General features: G+C 55.9%; 2 protein-coding genes across 9 annotated transcripts in view; one reads left to right on the top strand and one right to left on the bottom strand.

The window, feature by feature from the left end:
- CUNH22orf23 (chromosome unknown C22orf23 homolog) overlaps positions 1-5,338 on the top strand; it is a 6,407-nt gene extending 1,069 nt beyond the window's left edge. For 2 of the 8 annotated variants that reach the window (XM_011387655.2, XM_011387652.2), the window contains 4 exons: positions 3,234-3,416; positions 4,125-4,256; positions 4,468-4,568; positions 4,729-5,338. In XM_011387655.2, the coding sequence (XP_011385957.1) occupies positions 3,234-3,416; positions 4,125-4,256; positions 4,468-4,568; positions 4,729-4,800 (488 nt within the window). In that variant the 3' untranslated portion in view covers positions 4,801-5,338. Of the gene's footprint in view, positions 1-247; positions 311-3,233; positions 3,417-4,124; positions 4,257-4,467 lie in introns of all 8 variants that reach the window. The other 6 variants (XM_011387646.2, XM_011387638.2, XM_011387662.2 and 3 more) reach the window with 4 other exon arrangements.
- A 1,400-nt stretch (positions 5,339-6,738) lies between these two features.
- The window catches only part of MICALL1 (MICAL like 1), a 30,562-nt gene continuing 16,867 nt past the window's right edge, over positions 6,739-20,433 (bottom strand). Inside the window, exons 8-17 of the mRNA XM_023527461.1 lie at positions 18,324-18,381; positions 17,052-17,425; positions 15,266-15,681; positions 12,890-13,024; positions 12,136-12,262; positions 11,891-11,981; positions 11,680-11,753; positions 9,501-9,615; positions 9,266-9,312; positions 6,739-8,153 (exon numbers count right to left, since the gene is read on the bottom strand). Coding sequence (XP_023383229.1) covers positions 8,032-8,153; positions 9,266-9,312; positions 9,501-9,615; positions 11,680-11,753; positions 11,891-11,981; positions 12,136-12,262; positions 12,890-13,024; positions 15,266-15,681; positions 17,052-17,425; positions 18,324-18,381 — 1,559 coding nt within the window. The 3' untranslated portion in view covers positions 6,739-8,031. The remainder of the gene's footprint in view (positions 8,154-9,265; positions 9,313-9,500; positions 9,616-11,679; positions 11,754-11,890; positions 11,982-12,135; positions 12,263-12,889; positions 13,025-15,265; positions 15,682-17,051; positions 17,426-18,323; positions 18,382-20,433) is intronic.

The following is a 20,433-nucleotide window of genomic DNA, read 5'->3' as shown; positions in this document are numbered from 1 at the left end:
AAAACAGCAAAAATTCTGGCTCTCATGGAGCTAATATTCTAGCAGGAGGGTAATAAATACTAAATAAGTAAAATATGTAGAATTTAGATGAGTGCTATAGAAAAAAAAAATGAAGCAGGAAAGGAAAAGAGGGAGTACTTAGGTACAGAATAGGGGTAGGAGGTGATAGAATTTTAAATTCCAGTGAGTTAAATGAAGGCATCTGCCTGCAGCCCAGGAGGCTTCATAGAAGTGCTTTATCTTGCAGTGATGATGAAGGACTCCAAACTGACTAAATTCCAGCAGCGCCACATCATGGACACCATGAAAAGTAAGAGGCAGTCCACAGGGGCTTCTCCGGCAGAGAGATTCTAGGCCACATTCTTAAAGCTCCTCCATATTAAGGGGTAGGGGATGTCATTCTTAAAGACTAAAATGGTATAGTATAGTATTTCTGACCTTTTACCTGGGGAAGTGACCTTGAGGGGCCTTTGTTCCCCCACCTAGACATGGGTCCTGGCACAACAACAAGCCTCCTGTAGTCTGGCTCTAGCCGACCTCTCAAGAGCACAGTCCAATCGAGAATTTCTGCCCAGTCAAAATGGTCTCAAAATTGTCATGTCTGCAATCTCTCCCTCCCTGTTACAGACACATGTGCTCTCCAGAGAAAAGGACTGTGTGCCTGTCTTATCTGTCATTTCATTCATTCACAGATTAGCTAGCAGAAACAAGAAAACTGACAGAATCCCAACTTAGGAAGACCATGCAAAACCTTCCCACAACTCACCTCTGACCACACATTGGATTATTTATTTTTAAGGAAAACAAAAAAGTGGACATACATGGGCACAATAGCAAGGGACCCTCTAAAACCTTGAACGCAACCTTGCTTTCTGAGATTTAACTGAATCATCATTTAATGGTTCAGAACAGAGACCTGTAAAGTTGCCTTTGAGAGAGAATGCCGAATACTGAGAGCTTTTGCCTTCTCTGAGGAAAGAACGTGCTTCTCAGGAGAGCATCTGATCAACCACAGAAGCACAGGGACAAGAGAGTCAGATACTGCCAGCGTGTGTTCAGCACTGGTTGGGGGAGGGAGGCTCCATCGGGCCAGGTCAGGAGTCAGATGTCTTTCCTTATTGTGGACAAGGACAACTCGGGCTGCCAGTGTCTAGTGCCATAATGTATGTGAATTACAACTCACTCTTTACACGCAGCAATCTACTAATAAATTGGTGTCCCCTTAAGCATGAAAACAAAGAGACTTTGCTAGAAATTCCACTAAAGGTCAATACCAAGAGAATAAGGACTGTGTCTGCCTTGTTCACCACAGTAGCCCTGGCACTCAGGTGCTCCTTTACTAAAGGACTAATTGCATTAGTGGTTAGACCAACACAGGTAACTGGTTCCCCTGGCAGTGTTATTCCTCTTAGAAGATTTTTTTTTAATTGTCTCCAAGTATTGGTGTTGAGTCTGTTTTCTTCCAGAATCTTCTCTTTACTTCCCTCCTCATAACCAAACCCTACTGTTGTTTTGAGCCTTAGTTCAAATTCTGTTGCAAGCCACAAATTCCTCTTCTTCATCTGAATTCCCAGAATTCCTCGGGGCATATTGGCTGAAAACAGCCAAAGGAAGAGGTAGCATTTGGCACTGAAGAGACAGAAATAGGGAGTGGAGGGAGCAGGAGGGACATTCTAGTAAGCACAGCATCTCTTCAGAAAAGAGAGAGCCATAGACCATGGCGTGGCACCAAGGAGAGGATGTGAGAAGGGGAAGGTTGGTGGGAAAAAAAGCGCCATCCTTCCGGTTCCTCAGGGCAGACACATCAGTCACCCTGGACTCCTTCCTCCCAGACCTCACATCGGCAATCCTGTTTGCTTGACCTTCAAACCATATCCTGACTCTGACTGCCTCTGCCGTTGGTCCCCAACACTGTACTTTCAACGGTAGCCAAAGGGATTATGTTGCCCCTCTGTCCAAAACCCTCCGATGGCTTCTGAACTCATACAAAGTAAAAGCCAGTCTTTGCAGAAGCCTACAAGGCCCTATACTTCTCTTGCCCTCCATGACCTCTGACCTCTACTCCTACTAACCACACCCCCCCTTGCTCACTCCTTTCCTGGCACTCTAGCCTGACTGTTCCTCAGACACTCCAGGCACATTCCCACCTCAGGGCCTTTATTCTAGCTGTTTTCTCTGCTGGAAATGCTCTTCCCCAAAATATCTGCATCATTGGGCCCCTCACCATTTTGGGGTCTTTTCTCAAATGTTACCCTCTTCACAAGGCCTTCCCTGGCTACTCTGTTTAACTCACAAATCCCGCTGTGACACATTCTATACGGTCACCACCTACCATACTATATGTCTTACTTATTTTGTCATCGTCCACACCCCATCTGCAGGCACCATGAGGGCAAGACTTTGTCTTACCACTTTACCCGCAGTAGCCTGGGTCTGGCCCAGTGTAGATGCTTATTATGTATTTGCTGGGTGGATGATAGGAGGAGGCTGGGAAGGTAGAAGGGGTAGACAGGGGAGAGATCCAAACAGTGGGTGGGGCCTGCTGAGCTAGTGTTTGAGAGGACGGACCAGTCAACCAGATAGGAGGTGACACACTTGGCCGCCCCGGGGAAGGAGCCCCAGGTCTGGGCCCAGGCAGTGGGGATGGACAATAGGAAGGACTGGTGTCTATTACTGTCCAAACCATCCCTCCCTGCCATGGGCCAAGCAGGTTTTAGGAATCCATCTATAGAAACAAAAGTACCAGTATGAAGGTTGATAAATAAGAATGTTTATTGCAGCATTGTTTGAAGTAGTAAAAAAAAAAAAGAAAGAAAGAAAGAAAAGAAAGAAAGAAACAGCCTGAATTTCTAGAACTAGGAAACTAGTTGGATAAATAATGTTGCCATTCTAAGGACTAGTATACAGCTATAAAAAATAAGTTATATATAAATGGAGCGATCTGGAAAGATATCCATGATAAGTTGTTAAGAGTCTGTTATTGAATACAGTATGGTCCAGTGTTTGAAAAACAGATCTTATATATGCGCACATATCTTTGAACATGTTTATATAAGCATCAAAAAGAATCGATGAGACCACCAAATTGTTACCATGCTCACTGTAGCAGGGGTTTGAGGGGAGACGGGGAGGCGCTCCTGGACTCTCTGCCTTGCAATAACAGGCAGGTATCACGTTTATAAATTAAGAAAAAAGCCAAGTGGGTCCTGCCACCCCAACCCTTCCTTCCCCAGGAGGAAACACTCTGCCCCTACAGTGCAGCCCAACATCAAGCCAGAGGGTCTTGCCCTCCAAGCCGCCAGCCTCTGCCATCTATCTGCCTCCCATCCTGGAGGCCCGGTCCCACCTCCGGCCTGCCAGTCTGTGCCAGGCCAACGGGGCCTACAGCCGGGAGCAGTTCAAGCCTCGAGCCACCCGTAAGTGGGAGGGCCTCGACCAGAGCTCCTCTTCTACCTCCCTCTCCGAGGGGGATGGGGAATGCAAGGACGGGACAAGCTGCCCACAGGCGGGTGAACACACGTCTAGTCAGATTCTCACACTGTTTCTACTTGAGCCTTGGCACATGTTAGCTGGGGTATTCAGGGTGCAGGGGAAACCAGTTAGTTAGTTGGTTCTTTTTGAAATTTTTTCCAGAACTCTAACAATTAACTGGATTCTACCAATCTCTGATAAATGGCTGGCTGTCAGGTCTCATGGCTATTGTTCTTTGAAGCTCACACGGTACCTCACATCCAGAACTCCTGTGTACTCCAGACTACTTCATGGAGCCATCCACCCCCTTCCTCCTTGGCACTTGACACAACTCGTGGCCCAGAGCCCCCCGGCCCTCCGCACAGCCTCTACACACAAACCGCCACAATGCTGATCACTGAGCTTTTAGCCTCATTCTGCACCAAAGCAGGGTGTGGGTTTTGACAAAGCTGTCTTCTTGGTTCTTTCGACCTCTTTTCATTCCTGCCTTTCTTGACATGACAGGCTCAGGAGCTCCCTGGGTGGAAGGGGCCGGGATTGCAGAAGCCCTCTGCTTGTGGCCCAGGCGCCCTGGAGCAAGCTCACCCAACTGGGAACTGACCACAAATGGGGCTCCCTTCGTGCCTTAACCAGGCCATTTCTGGGCCTTACAGGAGATCTGGAGAAGGAGAAGCAAAGGCTCCAAAACATCTTTGCCACAGGGAAGGACAAACAGGAACGAAAAAGAAAACCCCCTCCCGTGCGACAGGCGAACCCAGCCCCGGAGCTGGATAGGTTTGAAGAACGTAAGCTACCCGTGGGCCAGTTATGGAGGCGGGGAGTGTGTGTAGAGGCCCGGAACTGGGGGAGGGGGCGACCCCCGAGGGTCCACTAGTGAGAAACACTGACCACAGAACTGCCTCCTCTCCCCGAGAGGTAACCCCTGCCCCTGCCACCCCAGCCAGGAGCCCGATGGCCTCAAAGCCCTGTACACTGATGCCCCTTCTCCCCGTCCAGTGGTGAAGGAAATTCAGGAGAGGAAAGAGTTCCTGGCTGACATGGAGGCCCTGGGACAGGGCAGACAGTACCGAGGGATCATCCTTGCCGAAATCTCCCAGGTAGAAGCAACGGGGAAGCGGGATGAGTGTGGAGTACGAGACGTGAGCAGAAATAAAGGGTCAGCTGTGGCCGAGGCTTCGCGGTCCAGCCCTCCCCTCACGTCGGTGTGGGCTCTGAGAGTTCCGAGCCTGATTCCAGCTTTCCCTGATGCCCTTGCAGAAAGTACAGGAAATGGAAGCCATCGACCACAAGAGGAGTGAGGAACTTAGGAAGGCTCTCGCCACCACTTAGTCATCTCCAGAGACGGGGGCGGAGGAGCCCAGCCTGGACCACTGGAGCCCACCCCCTTGCCGAGCAGGGCCATCCTCAGGTCAGCCCACCCACCCTGGCTTCCAGCCATGTCAAATGGTTGGTCACACAGCAGTGCCCTGGCCTAGGGTGCCCCGGGCAGCTACAGCACCCTAGAAAATGGACCACATCAGAGAATGAGCTGGTTCTCCTCGAGACTGGGTCAGCTGCGCCTGTGAGACCCCACAGTCACAGACACAAACACACACATCGAGCCTGTTCTCGGGGAAAGAGCCATACATTGTGAAAACAAGGCCCTAGTCTCACGATGTCGCGCGAGCGTCTCAAGGGCATCCAGCTGGCCCTCTTCCCACATCTCCACCCACTGCGTGTCCCCATATTTAGTTTTCTGAACTTAGGAGAGAATGTGATGCCTTTCTTCTTACCTACCTGCCTTAGGACCTACTTATTTGACTTCTTACAGCCTTAGGCAAATGTTTAACTACTGTGATTAATTGGCCAATAAAACGCATTTAACATAGGTCATTATATACGCCATTTTGTTTTCAGAGGGATAAGGCTTATTTGATCAAGGAGTTAGAACTTTTCAATCACTGTTTCTAGCCCTTCGCATATTTCAAGGGTAAACGGAAACCAGTGCTCCTGAGCACCCCCGCTGGGCGCCGTGGCAGGTGCTGAATTGGCAGGTGCTGAATTTCGCTCTCAGTTAATTCGCTTGATAAAGCCCTTTGATAGTTTGTTATCCCCGTGTGAAAATTAAGGCTCGCAAAGACCCTATTACCAAGGTCATTTCACCAGCAAGTAGCCCAGTCACGATTAAACTAACTCTGCATCCTTCCACTAAACCCAGAGCCCATGGGAGGACACCTAAAGGCGGGGAGGGGTCCAGAGAGCCCTGGCTTTGCAGCGCCGGTACCGGCCCATGCTCCATGGGCCTGAGCAAGCCCCAGCCTCAGCTCTGATTCTCATCCGTGAGGCGCGGCCTCAAAAGGCTGCTGAGGAGGCATCTGCCCACGAGCGCAACCCCCGGGCCTGGCACACAGCACATGGCAATCCCCATTTCTTCTGACAACCACGAGCCTTACGTTCTCCTGCATTCTGTCATGCTCCCATCCCCATAGATCAAAATATTTTGGACATGTCAACCAACTCTCCTACCTGGAGGGATTCATATAATCCTACAGGCCATATGACCCAAGTCCTGGTTTGCAGGATAAACACCGCCTGCAGCCTCAAACAGATGAGCGTCGAGGGCCAGATCCAGGGCTGGCCCAGAAACATTCCATAGGAAGCCTGTGCCCAAACACCCTCCGAAACCTGAGGGCAGAGGATGTGGCGGGGTGAGGAAAGCTGGCCCCACCACATGGCCCAGTGGCAGCACACTGGAGAACCCCGGGGTAAATTCAGCCTACGCTTGATTTAAATTCAGGTTAGTGGCCAACATCTACAAATCACACACACACACGGTGTGGATTTCTAGCTTCTTTGGAAAAAATGGGAGGTCGTCACACTGGGCCACATTCCCACAGGCTCCAGTTGACTTAAGGAAGAACTTCCCCCTTTAGTTGTGGCATAGACACCCCAGTTCACCCCAGTCCCCACCACCTGAGTCTCCCGACACAAGACCCCTGATGGAGCCATCCCTGGTTCATGTGTCCTGGTCCCTGAAAGGCCCTGGAGTCGGTGACCCCAACTCAAGGCCTACAGGCACGTTTGGAAGGAGACAGCAGGGGATACGCAGGTGCCGGAGCCGCCTCCCTGCAGAGGTGGGAGTCCTGCCCGACGGCCGGCGGCGAGGGCCAGAGCCCGTCAGTGGACAGCCCCTACATGGCCCTCCTGGGCCACCAGAGATGCCTGGCCACAAGGTGCAGCAGAGGCAGGAAAGAAGGCAAATGTGGCCAAGGGAAAAGCACCCAAGTCTGCAGGGCACGGCAATGCGGTCGTCGCCATTTATTGGTGGTGAGGAAATCCTCGTGAGTTAATACAGTGCGATCTTTCCCCAGAAGTGTGCTGAGGGAAGGGGGCCCTAGAGCAGCCCCAGAAATAGCTTATAGCAATAGTGCTTTGACCAAGAGTTGCTGGGCACAGTCCCTGGGAAAAAGGCATTGTCCCCATCAGCTCCTCTCCCACAGCCATTCCAAAGGGGCGAGTGGCCATCAGTCCTTCAGTGGGAACAAGCCGGGAAAGAATGAACAACAGACGAGTATGAGCAGACTGGTGACGACCACACACAGGAACAGGCCCACTATCCCCTCCCTCTGGGCGCAGGGAGCCTCAATGAGGGGTCAGACTACAGTGTGTTAAACCACCATGATTAGCACCTACGTAAAGCGTACCCCACCTTTGGCTGATAATTAGGGACCAGAACTGCAACTGGGGCCAGCCTCAGCACGGGGGAACCCACCCACCCAGCGTGGCTATCAGAGGCCCCTGTCCTGGTGCGGTTTCCTAGAGAGCGAGGAAGATGAAGGAAGTACCGAGAACTTCAAGGGACAGAGTACAGAGGGAGGGTTTTGTCCATCAGGCCCATTCATGTCAGAGGACACAGGAACCAACCCAAACCGAATCGGAGACTTCATAAATACAGCTCCTGAATGAGGAGAAACAGGTTCAGGGCCGCCTGCCCCGGAAAGGAAGACAGAGACTCGGAGCCAGGGCCAGGGCAGGAAGAAGCCAGGGCCGTGGCACCAAGAAGCCGGGGCAGCCAAGCCCTGCTTTCTGGCCTGCCAGGAGGGAAAGAACTCTCAAGGCAGGACACCAGGCCAGAGGCCACCAAAGGGTGGAAGGAGCCTCAGGTCAGAACTCTGACAACTCTGAGGCCCCATCTGGACCTCACACAGAAGGGAGAAGGACTAAGGAGCTGCCTGTCACGGCAAGGGCCGGGCGAGACGAGGGGCGGGTGTGCTTGGCCACTGCTGCTCCCTAGACCAAGGACCCCGCTTGCTCCTTGGGTCCATCACAGCATCTGGAGTCATCGGAACCAGACTGGGAAGGGCTGAGCCACAGATGCCTGTGGCTCAGAGAAGAGGGAAGAAAACTCTTTGGCCCAGACCAGCCAGAGGACCCTGAGGAGGGAGAGGCCGTCACCCGGAGGCCCCCTCCCCTTAAGTCATCTTTCCTCTCAACTGGTCCTGAAGGGAAGTGGGGTGCCCCCTCCAGCGGGGCACAGCCCAGGGCCTGAGCCGGGAGGGGGTGGGTGGAAGCCCCTGGCTGTTAGCTCCTGTCCCCGGGGGACTTGCTCTTGGTGTCACGCTTGTTTCCTAGCAGCTTCAGCACCTTCATGGTCTTGAACTTGCCCTTCCTCCTGCCCTCGAGTTCAGCCTCCTTCTGGAACTCTGCCGGAGAGAAAGGGGAGTCTTAACGACATGGTGCAGGAAGAGGCCAGGGGTAGTGACAGAGGTCTGAGAGTGCCTCTGGGAGGGGCTCAGCCCAGCTCCAGCCCCTCCTCCTGGGGAACCCCGGACACGTCGCCCTCCACCCCTCTGAGCCTCCAGTTCTTAATCTATAGAATGGGAACCATACTCTCCCCAGTGTTCTGGCAGGATCTGAGATAAAGGCAGGAGAGCCATCTGGGAACTCTGAAGCCTGGCATACATTTATCTTTAAAATGATGATGCCCCGGGCTGGTGCTCACAGCTCAGTAGGTTCCAACACAAACAGTGACTGTCACAGCTAGAAGAAACCTCAGAAATCATCTCTCCCAGCCTCTAATTTTGCAGATGAGGAAAATGTGGGTTTGAAATAGACTGACACCAACTGATCTCTTTGTAGGTGCGAGGCCCTGGGCCAAGTGCTTTACACGTTGTCCCAGCAGTCCTCAGCACACACCTGGGAGGTGGGGGCCTCTATCACCCCCATTCTGCAGACAAGGAAAGTCAGGCCTAGAGGGTGAGTAGCTGGCTCAGGCATCCCATTAGTAAGCACCAGAGCTGGGACTGGAACCCGGGCAGTCTGAGTGGAGTCCAGACTTAACCACGAGGCCACAAAATGAGTCACGGGTGGAACGAAGATTAAACCCAGGTCTCCTGACTCCCGGTCCAGTGCTCTTTTAACCGTTCTGAGAACTCTCTTATTCCCGGTAGGCACTGTGACTTGAGCTCACAGACCCGTCCAAGACCAGCTGTAGATCTCAAGGAGGAATGCACAGCGCAAGGCAAACCATCCTGGGAAAATGCTCTGTACCCCACAAACCTCCCCGTGGGCACCAGGGCATCCCACGCCCACCCTCCGAGCCCCGGCCACAGCCTTCGTGGTTATAGGCTGGCCTGCCTTGCTACACGCGGCCTTCCTAGCAACCAAAACAGCTGAGAGTTGACGGCCTTCCTAGCAACCAAAACAGCTGAGAGTTGTCACACACCATCCCTGTGGCGCCAGCTCCAACCCTTTTCAACCTGTCCCCCACCCTCCAGGAGTCCAAGTGGGCCAGAGTCCCAGGAGGGGGCCTCACCTTTCTTCTTGATCATGGCTTCCAACATCTTATCTTCCTCTTCCTCCCTAAAACAAGAAATGGAAGCTGAGGGTCTCACAGGAGAAAGGACAAGAAAATCTCTCGGTCCCTTCCCGCCTCCGACTCCTCACAGGTTGGGATCGCTGGCAGTGAGGGCAGGGCCGGTCCGACCTGCTCCGGGCCCTTCCCCCAAGGATCCCCCAAGGAGGCCCCCAAGGGGACCCAGCCATATCACCTCTGCCGGTCCTCATCCAGGCAGTTGATGATGGCATTGCGCTGCTCAATGAGGGTTACAATCTCCTGCATCAGCACCTTCTCCCGGCCCCGGTCCTCCTCTGTCCAGTCCTTTTCTGCCCAAGGAGAAAAGTTGGAAATGTGAGTGGGAGGAAAACCCTCCTTCCCAGGAAGCCAGGAAGCAACACCTAAGTGCTAAGTGCCACACTAGACCCTCTGAGGATAGGAAGCGGGGGGCCCAGATGGGTGCGGATTACAAGTTTTTGGAGAAATGAAGATTATTATAGAAGAGACTAAGGATACTAGGCTGCCTACCAAAAACACCCTTCTGGGAAGGCCAGCACACCTGTTCTGAGAGGAGAGACCAGCGCATGCTGGACGGCTTCCTGCTTTGGTCATCTATTCATTCATTCAGTAAATGTTCAAGGTAGTTTCTTGAAGGAGGAAGGACTTGGGCTGGGCTCACTGAGAGCCTCCGAGGGCGGGCTGGCCAGAGTGGGCAGGGGTGGGGAAAGAAAAGGGAACCTCAACGGTCCTCATGCAGGAAAAGCAGCGTGACCCACGTGGCATACTGGGACTTTAATGCCATGAAGAAGGGTACACTAGAGGGACCCTGGGGACAGGGAGACCAGCCAGGAAGTGTCCCTGATGTCTCATACACCTGCTGTTCCTCCAGCCTCCTCTCAAAAACCCTGAAGACCACCCTCAGGCCCTACCTGCCCTCTCACCCAGCCCTCAGGCTCCCAGAGGATGGATGCCCGCACTTGGCCTTCCCTCCACAACATCTGCCACAAAAGGCCTCTCTGTCTCAAAATAAGCATCCTGAGTCCCCCTCGGCCATGCCCCAACCCCCTACCACCTCACCTAGTCAACACTCAGGGGCAGATGGCCCAGCATAGTTCTAGGGACAGCATGAGCTTCAGAGTCACCATCCCAGTTCAAGTCCTACTCTGCCACTTCCCAAATCTGGGTCCTAGACAAGTTATGACCCCGATCTACATGTGGGGAAACTGAGGCTCGGGGAAGTTAAGTCTTTGACCAGTGTCACACAGCAAGGGTGGAGCCAGTATTCGAGCCTAGGCAGCCTGATACTCCCCAGCTACAGCCCTTATGGTAGATATGGGTCCAACCCACTTGGGGGGCCTTGTAAACCAGTCTCGCCCCGCAAAAGCAACATTTGACAAGCCCAGGATGTGCTGCCACCATGCAGAGAGCTAGAGAAGCCACACAGTAAGGCCAGGCTGGCCTGGGGTACACAGCTGCTGTGCCCACTTCGGCCACAGGGTGTCTCTGTGGCTCCCTCTGAGTGGCAGCCACATCCCAGCCTTCCCGAGATTTGGGAGTGAAACAGGCAGTAACAGAAAGCTAGGTCTTTCTATGGCTTCCCCATGGACCCTCCTGCCTCTGGCTCTCATCCAGCCTCCCAACTTCCCAGGATACCGTCTCTCCATTGACTGTGTGTGTGCAGGGATGGGCAGAGGCCAGAGCCAGGAACCAAAGCTCAGCTCTACCACCAACGGGCTCTGCCTCGCCTGTCTTACACCTGAAGCCTCTGAGGCTCAGTGAGCCTGAGAAACTGGCCTACCCTCCCCGTGCACTGGCATGTTGGTGGCTGAACACAGGACTGTCTCCAAGCCCAACCCCTCCTGCTGCCCCTCCATCACTTGAGTCTGTCCTGTCCCTCCTTTCCAGAGTCATTCCAAGTCACTCCTGGCATGCATGGGTCCCTCTACCTAACCTTACCCCTAACGTAATGTCCTGCCATGCTCTGGCCTGATGGCCGTGAGTCCACAGCTGCCTCTGAGAGGCCTCTGCTGTCACCTACTTATCAGAGCAGCCCTGGGGCCCGAAGCTCCTCCCCGCTGGGAACCAGCCCACCCACATGTTCTGGGAGAGGCGACAGCCACAGGTGGTCTGTTCCTGAACCTGGGGCTCCCTGTGAGCCTGTCATCCCCAACGCACTGTGTGTCCACATTCCCACGCTGGCCATGCCGTTCCCTCTCTCTCTGTGGCTCAAGCCTGTTAGCCCAGATGACACCTCCAGGCCCTCTCCTCTGACCCTGTCTCCAGAGTCTGCCTGTGTGTCCCCATCAGGGGCTCTATCTGTCCACTTGCCAGCCTGGAGGGGAAGAACCAGTCCCTGGGGCAGGTGCCCAAGGAACGCACGAGGCTGCACTCACCTGGTTTGTTGAGAAGGCACCGGAGCTCATACTCCACGTCCGCCTGACGTTGCTCCAGGTTCTGCTGCTTGAAGCTAGAGGGTAGGAATAAGCTATTAATCCGGCCCCACGCACAGCTGCCCTGGCCTGCGCGAAGGAAGACAGAGGGACTCTCTGTTCTAAGGTCCACAGATTCCAGGAAGGGGAGGAGCCCAGGGCAGGGAGGACTCACACATAGATGAGCTCGGACTCCCGCCGCACCAGCAGGTGCTTCTCGTGGATGAGCTTGAACCAGTCCACCAGCATGTCGTCCTCACGGCTCTCTGGAAGCCAGATGCCCACTGAGGCCAGGGCTGGCAGCAGTTCCCACTCCCCCAGGGCGAGAGGCTCCCCCCACCCCAAGGTCCCACTCCCCCAGGGAGAGGCTCCCCCCACCCCAAGGTCCCGCCCACCAGGCCCTCCCAGGAGCTTCCGCACCGTTCATTCCGCCTCGCAGCTTCTCCTCCAGCAGGACCCCACGGTGTTCCAAGGCATCCAGCTGGCGCTCAATGGTGTCCACCTCCCTGTGGATGTCATCCTCGGGGATGTACTGGTCAGCCTGGACCTGCTCGACAGCACCCCGGTCACCAAAAAGACATTGCCCTCTCCTTCTGCCTGCCTGCTGCCAGGAGCTTTGCCATTTCTCCAGCCAGCACTGGCCACCATGGGCCCAGGGCCCCAGCTCTGTCCCACACCCCAATGGGGCCAGATGCAGGATCCCAGTGTGGGGAAGGGTCGGTGTGGAGACAGCCACAACCCCTCCATGCCCCTGGCCCCAGCACAGACACACCCAGAGGGAGGCACGACTCCCTGCCTCTCGTGGCAACCCTGCCCCCTTCTCTGCCACTCCAGAAGTGATATCCCAATGTGAGAGTGACCCCATTAGAAAGATAAACTTGAGAACTCTCTAATCTATTTAACTAGAAGTGCATCATGTGAGTGCTTTGATCCTTGAACTATTATTAGAAACAAGTTAAATGCACCACCCCTCACTCCTGCTTGAGAACAGCTGATCTGCTAGAAATCCCTCTGGCTGCAAGTTAAACCTTCCAGCTGGGTCACCCAAGCGCCCCCTCTCCGACATCTGAGGGCAGCTGCCCAGACAACGCATCCTCTTGAAATGTCCCATGGGGAGCCTGAAGCTACCAAGGAGGGGCTGGGCGCAGGCAGTCTGGGAGCTCCGAGCTGGTACCTTCCGCTTGATGAGCGGGAAGCCGTGTCCTGGGGCAGGAGGCCTCGCTGGCTTGGATCCCTTAGTGGCTTTCTTTGTGGCTGGGGATGCTGTGGGTGATGCCTTCCGGTTAAAAGGATTCTCCTTGCAGGAAGACTAAAGGCAGGGCAACATGACATAGGATAAGTCTGTGGAGGGGGCAGTAAGACTCCAGTAGCCTTATCACGTGGGACTATGGAAAGCAGGCTAGACCCCAAAGGAAGGGGGTGGAGGGCCCAGGCAGAGAATCTCCCGGCATCCAGTCCCCGATGCACTGTCATTCAGCAAACAGTCCTATTTCCCAGCACCTCCCCTGTGCAGTTGCTGGGCTGGAGACTTTTCTATGTTCTTATTGAATTCTCACATGGCTCCCAAAGTGATATGTATTGTAATGCCCATTTGACAGCTAAAACTCAAGTTCAGACAGTTTAAGTAATTGGCTCAAGGTCATGTACTTCCCGATGGCCCAAGCTAGGGTAAGAATCTGTTTCAGGGCACAAGTCACCCAGTACTGGGGACAGTGGACATGGATTTTCAGGCCAGACAGAGCTATAGTGTAGCTCATTCAGGCCTCACAACCACCCTTTCTCCTACAGGCACACTCAGGCTCAGAGAGGTACAGCTCCTTGCCCAGCGTCACACAGCCAGGAAGTCCGAAAGCAGGGATTCCACCTCCATCTGCCCAGCAGATGGAGAAGGGTAGCTCCCTCCCTGCCCAGGAAAGACCCCTGTCCTCTGATGCCCCTCTCTCTGTGCCCAGAGCCCTGCATCTTTCTGTCCCTTTGGGGAGAGCCCTGCCCTCTTGAGGCCAGCACAGCCGGGCAGCCCAGCACTGGGAAAGGGACCTGCCTGCCACATGGACAACACCAACGTCCTCCAATCACTTTCCCCAGCTCATTGGAAACAGGTGCATCATCACGACCCCAGGGCATCCAGCTGGCGCTCAACAGTACTCCAAGGCCTCAATGAAGAGGCCTCACTTGAGGCTGTGGAGAGCTCTTCTGAGTGTTTACCCAGCTTTCTCCCAGCAGCTGGGGGAGGCAGGAGGGAGTCCTGCTCACTTCCCCTGCACCAGCCCGGGAGAGATTCTCTCAGGCCCATAGTTGCGAGTCCCGGCAGGGCAGGGAGACAAGGTTTGGTTCCCGCAGGGCAGTACCACCCAAGACCCCTGTCTCCTGGCCCTATTGCCTCTGGGATTCTCTCCTAATCTTGGGGCTAGGGAGCGCCCCAGAAAAAGCCCACTTGGGGCTCTGCCGCACATCCAGAAGGGCCCAGTAGGGCCCAACAGCCTGAAAAACTAGCCCCTTTGCCTTTTCTTAGCCACCCAACTTCAAAGACCTTTTACAAACATATCCCCAGGACAGAAAACAAGTGTTTGAATAAGCTGCCAGCGGGGTAGCTGTCCAAAGTCAGCCCCTCCCCAACCTCCCACCACCAAGGAACCCTGGGGCTTCTCGGAGCCAGCTAAGGCCCCTAGAAGGGGCGAGGCCTTCTCAAGGTCTCACAGCAGTTGGGTGGCAAAGCTGGACAGGAGGCCATTGTCCTAACGGGGAAGGTTAACAGGGAAGGTTATCTGAAAGGCACATGGGGAGCCACTGGACCACCAGCTCAGCCCCCTACCCAGCCTATCCTGTCAGGCCAGGCCATGACCACAGCAGCCCAGGTGAACAGCTGCCATCTCCACCAGAGCTGGACGAGCCTTAAGACTTCAAAGGGCTGCAGAGTGTGGGGTAAAAGTGGGCAAAAGTGGGTGATTGAACCTGGTGACCCAAACGGGCTGTGGCTGCAAGAGACGCCCCCTTGGGAACTAGATGCCCAGAGGCATGTCTTGACCCCTGGTGACCCCCAGTTCCTGGCGTGAGATGGAAACAAGTGTGCAAACAGCCCACAAAGGTCATGTGGAAAATGAACTCCCTAGGACGGTCACCTCATGTCCACTCCACCCCCAAGAAGATAGAGAGTGCAGAGCGGGCCTGGGAAGGGGCCTCTGGCATAAACAGGGCCTCTGTGAATGGACGGGCAGACAAGACAGAAGGATGTGCTGCTGATGGATGGTGGCTGGGGACAGGCAGGTAAACAGGTGCCTGAATGCATCCATGCACGGAGGGCCAGGCGAGTGGAGAGATGACTAGATAAATGATGGGAGGTCTGGCCGATGGATGGAAGGATGGATGAAAGGCTCTGTACCTCAGTGAATGGAGTGGTGCATGGTAGATGGACATGGCCAAGGTCAGTCAAGAAGTCAGAGACCAGCAAAGATGGAAGGCCCTAGACATTCCTGCCCTGAGACCGGACCCCTCACCCCCGCCCTCATCCACTAGGCAGGATGGCAGCTTTTAGTGAGGGTGACACACTCACCTTTACCTGGAGCTGTGGGGATGAGGTTCCAGAGGAAGGCACGAGGCTCTTTTCTCCAACCAACAAGAGAGGGGTGGGGGCAGCACCACTGCAGGGCTTGGCTGGCTGGGACCCTGGGCTGCCTCTAGTACTGGGGGCAAGGCCAGGATTGGCTTGAGGTGTCTGGTCCATGCTGGGCTGCACCAGCTCCCCGGAGGAGGACAGGGAGGAGTTGGCAGAGAGGCTGGCAGAGGTCCCAGGGGTGCCAGGGGCATGAACAGCAGGCTCTGAGGAGCTCTTAGGCACAACAGGTGGCTCCAGAAGCTCCCCGCTGGGGGTCTGGCTGGAACCCTCAGATGACAGGCTCTCCACGCTGAGGGCTGGTGATGGCGTAGCTGAGGGTGGTTCCGAGTGTGAGAGGCGGGAGGCGTGGAGAGCTGTACAAACAGATGAGCGAGTGGACGCACGAATGAGGGGGCACGGTCAGAGCTTCCGGCCTCACCTAACACGCTCCACTCTTGGAAACCCGTGTCCTTCCACGTCCAGACGAAGCCAGGGCCCAGACAACCCACCCTCACTTCCTCAACCAGCATGGCTGCCACCTCCACTTCTCCCATGTCTCATCTGACCCAAAGCCAAGCCGAATTTAAATGGCAAATCTGCCAGGGGAGGGGAGGGCACAGACATAATTGAGACTGGCCTCTCCTGTGCCTCTGACCCAGAGCAGAGGTAGGAGGGAGGGCAGCAGGTGAGGGCAGGAGCGGGCAGCCCTCACAGCGGCCGGCTCGGGGCAGGCACTGCCCTGCACTTTAATTGTCGTGCAGGTGATGGCTACTACGCTTGAAAGTATTGTCACGTGTGTTTTCCAAATGAGACAACAGACTGAGAGAGGAGGCACTGGCCCGAGCGAGGGCTGGGGTGAACCCAGCTGTGTCTGACACAGAGCCCCCCCCCCACTGGCTGCGTCCCGCACCCACCCGCCACCTCCATTTGGCTGACCACACTCAGCTAGAGGGTCCCAGGGACTCAGCATGGGCCAAGGCAGGAACTCCACACCACCTGAGCATCTGCCTCTGATAATCACTAACATGCTCTTGGCCCCACTGTCTGAGGGGCTCCCACTGAGGTCTCAGAGGCAGCTGGACCCCAGCCATGGTGGAAGGTGACCGGGCCCAGAGCCTAAGACTACAAGCTGGTGAGAGCCCCAAAGTACAATGTTCCTGGAGGAGAGGGGGGGTGCTGGGTTGAGGGGGTACCATGCCCAGGATCTGACCCATCACCATTTTCCATTTGGAGGACAGAGGACAGACACAGGGAAGGAACTACTCAAAGTCACAAGGCCTGAGTCACAGAGCCGGGTCAGAGCCCGAGGCTGCCAGCAACTGGAGGAGAGGGACTAGACAGGGACGAGAGTCCAGCTAACCCACACTTTCCGTGAGCCTGACTGTGCTAAGTGCTTCACCAGATGATACACTTAATTCTCACAGAAGATCCGTGAGGTAGATCACGAAGGCTTAGGCGTAGAGCATAGAGCCTAGGTCCAAATCCTGCTTCCACTGCATAAGTGCTGTGAGGCCTTGGGCCAATCACTTACCCTCTCTGTGCCTGTTTCCTCACTCGCAGATGGGGCTATGATACCTGCCTCACAGGTTAGCTCCGGCATTAAGTGAGAGGGTCCACATGAAACGCGTGGCAGCTGGCCGAGAGGGGATCCCACGCACCACGCCCCCTTCCCGGCCCTGGGCTGACCCGGGAGCCCCGCCCCAGAGTTCCGACTGTCAGGAGAGCTCCCAGGGATGGCACTCACCGAGTGGGGACGCGCTGGGCGCTCGGGGGGCAGGGCGCTTCTTTGTCTTGGGGCTGCTGGTGGGGGTGATGCCATACCACGGGTGTAAGGACTTGGGTGTGGACTCCGGGTGGGCCTGAGCAGGGCCGGTGGCCAGGCTAGGTGCAGCCGGGGGCTCCTCCTCCTCCTCCTCAAAGGGGTTGTAGGGCTTGGGCTCTGGGCCAGGCACCGCAGGGCTCCTCGGGGTGCCCTCCTCTACGCCTCCATTCTCCGCCCGCCCACTGTGCTGGCGTGGAGGCCCAGGGCTGCTGCTTGGGGGCAGTGGGGCTGGCTTCTTCTTTGGCTCTGCCTGTACCAGAGTGATCCATGGGGGGTCCTTCCTGGGGGCGGGCGTCCTGGAGAGCAGCAGAAAGAGGCAGAAACTGCTAAGAGGCAAGGAGGACACTGTCCTTCTCTCTGGATGCTTCTGAGTCTATTTCAAAGGGGGTGAATGAGAAACTGCACTTTGCTCCTCTCCCACCCCACCCCAATGGGCCCACTCTGGGCCCACGGCTAAAATGGACTGTTAGAGTCACATCCCAGCTGGGCCCCGTGAGGCCCAGAGAGGGTAAAACCTTCACCTCACGCAGCCTCCGCTAGCCCAGCCCAGGAAAGGGCCCACAAGGGGCTCCCTGTGTGACACTGAGAAAGTCACCTGGCCTCTCTGCATCAATCTCCCACCATGAAATGGAGACAAGAAGAAGCCTCACCTCACAAGGTCACCGTAAGGACCCAGTGGGCACCTGGCACATGGCGAGTGCTCCCTGAGCATTAACTAATGTTGGGCTGTGGCCCACCGCTTCCGCTCAGACACACAGGAGAAGCAGAGCTCCAAAGAACGGCTGGAAACAGGTGTCCTCGCCTGGGATGCAGGGTCCCAGGGTAGAAGACCTGAGCCACATAACGGCTAAGCCTTTCTGGGCCCTTTTATACCTGGCTGCTAATTCTCACGACTCTATGAGCCAGACCTGGGTCTCCCACGCTACAGAGGTGGTGGAGGCTCAGAGAGGTAAAGGGACTCCGGAGGTGGCAGTCTCCATCAAGCACTGCTGCCCACAGGAGAGGCTCCAAGAAGGGCCTTGGGGAAGGGAGCACAGCAAACCTGCCCCACCCAGAAATGAGCCCTGCCCATGCCCAGGAGGGGGTGAGGTAGGCCATGTGCCCATAGAAAGCCTCACACACACACCCCAGAGGCCCCAGGGGGACCCCCATTCCCACTACCAGGGCCCTGAAAGCCTCTCAGGGCCAGCATACCTTTCTGACAGCTTGGGTGTCCCTCTCGGCTTGGGGACAGGGGGTTCGTGCAGTCTTCCTAGATGAGAAAGGACAGTGAGACAGGCCTTCATGGGCAGCTGTGGGCTGGAGGGCAGAGAGGAGCACCCGGAGAGGCAGCCAGAGTGCCTCCCTCACCAAGGAGTGCCCTTCCTTCCTACCTGGCAGGTCGACCGCACCTGCACAATCTCACTTCCCCAGCCCAGCACTCAGGGAGATTAGATAAGCACCAAAGGTGACAGGTAGAGAAGGTCAAAGGGGCAAGGCCAGGGCGCCGGACTCCCTTTGCACTTCAGTTGAGAAGAGGAATCCAAGTGCCCCTCAGACACTTCCCCAAAGTGGACAGGAAACATTGTCACAACTCAGCCCCAGTGTCACCTCCTGGAAGTCTGTCCCCTGACTTCCAAGTGCCCTTTGTGAACCCCATACAGCCTCTGCTCCCCCGATCTTAACAGGCATCTAAGTCCTACTGAAACCCCTGTGTCTGTGCCTGTCTCCCCCTAGACACTGGCAGTGCCTGAGAGGCACGGACAGGTCCGAACAATATCTCTGCCCCCAGTGCCCAGCTCAGGGCTGGGCTTAGAGCAGGCCTCCCGAGTGCAGAACTGAACTGAACAATTCGGAGCCTTTCTCCCCCAGGCTCCCCCCCCCACCGACCCCCCACCGTGGTGTTCCCTAACCTAACCACCGTCCCTAACCAAATGATCAGGTCCACCCAGCACATCTCGGGTCACAAGAAGCCTGTTTCTGTGGGCTCAGGAGAGCGCAGCGAGTTCATTTGAGAAGGGCCTGTGATGAGGGGGTGGGGCAGAGGTCTCCACTAGTTTGGACTAGCCTGAAGGGAGCCCCCAGGGGCCCATCTGACCAAGGACACACCCTCCCCTGCCCCCTGCCTCCAGCCCCTGAGATCTACCCTGCCAGACATCCAGACACTGACAAGCGACAAGCACAAGGGCTGGGCATGGGAGGGGAGGTCACCTGGAGTGTGCACTCAGACTGGCCAGGACATACACAGTCTGCCCCAGAGACAGTAGGGACACAGGCACACACGGTGTGCACTTGCCACACATCCTGAAACTTAAGCACATGAGATACTCAGAAGAACACAAACACTTCAACACACACAGCACAGGGCAGCCTGGGGCACGACCAGTGTCTTTTTGGTTCAGCCTGTACCCCTAGCACCGAGAACAGAGCCCGGCACAGAGGCCTCAGTCACTATCTGTTGCACAAACTAATAATCACAGAAACAGCCACCCCCCCACACGAGGCACACACAGGCACCCAGGGTGGCCCTGTGAATGTTCCCAGTGCACGTGTTTAAACACACGCTCCACAGCGAGCGCCCAGCCCCAGTTGGGCCCTTGCTCACCGTTCACCAGGCCGCTGCTGCCACCCTGCTCCATCGAGTTCTCAGGCTGCAGACTGGACCGGGGCCGGGGCGTGGGGGGCGTCAGGGCTGTGCTCTCGGAGACCTTCCTGGGGGCAGGTGTGGGGCAGCTCGCTGGGGGGCTGGCCAGCTCCAGGGGTTTGTCAGGAACCTGAGGCTTGGCGGGGATCTGGGGCCGGGCCTCGGGGCTGGCCTTGGGCACGTCCACCTCAGCCCCCGCAGCTGCGCCAGGCCCGGGGCCGCCTTCCTCCACATCCGTGGCTTCTTCTGCTGCTTCCTTTGCTTCTTGCTGTTGCTTTGGCTGCGGAGGGGGCCCAGACTTGGCTCCTGATCGTCCACCCGGGCCCAGCCTGGCACACGGCTCCGCGCACACGAAGGTGCCCTCCTCAGGCCCACTCCTGTAAGCCCCAGGGAGCAGGGTGCTGGAGCACTGCCGACACCTGCCAGGGAGAATGGGGACAGGGTATCTGACCTGGCTCGGCAGCCCGGCCCAAAGCGCTGGCTACCCCGCCTCCAGCAGCCAAGGCTGTTACCTCCCTCCCGTCCTTCCATCTGCCAGCCTGGATTCTGTCTCAATACTCTGGACTTCCCAGAGGAAAAGGCAGACGGCAACTGTCAGGATCATAGTAGAATAAAACCACGTGAAATCAGCAACATAAATTGTGAAACATGCCTTTAGTTTATTGATTTCCTGAGTCACTA

Source organism: Pteropus vampyrus, unplaced genomic scaffold (assembly GCF_000151845.1).
Source record: "Pteropus vampyrus isolate Shadow unplaced genomic scaffold, Pvam_2.0 Scaffold16, whole genome shotgun sequence".
NCBI classification, from domain to species: Eukaryota; Metazoa; Chordata; class Mammalia; order Chiroptera; family Pteropodidae; genus Pteropus; species Pteropus vampyrus.
This window is presented reverse-complemented; position numbering and strand designations above follow the sequence as displayed.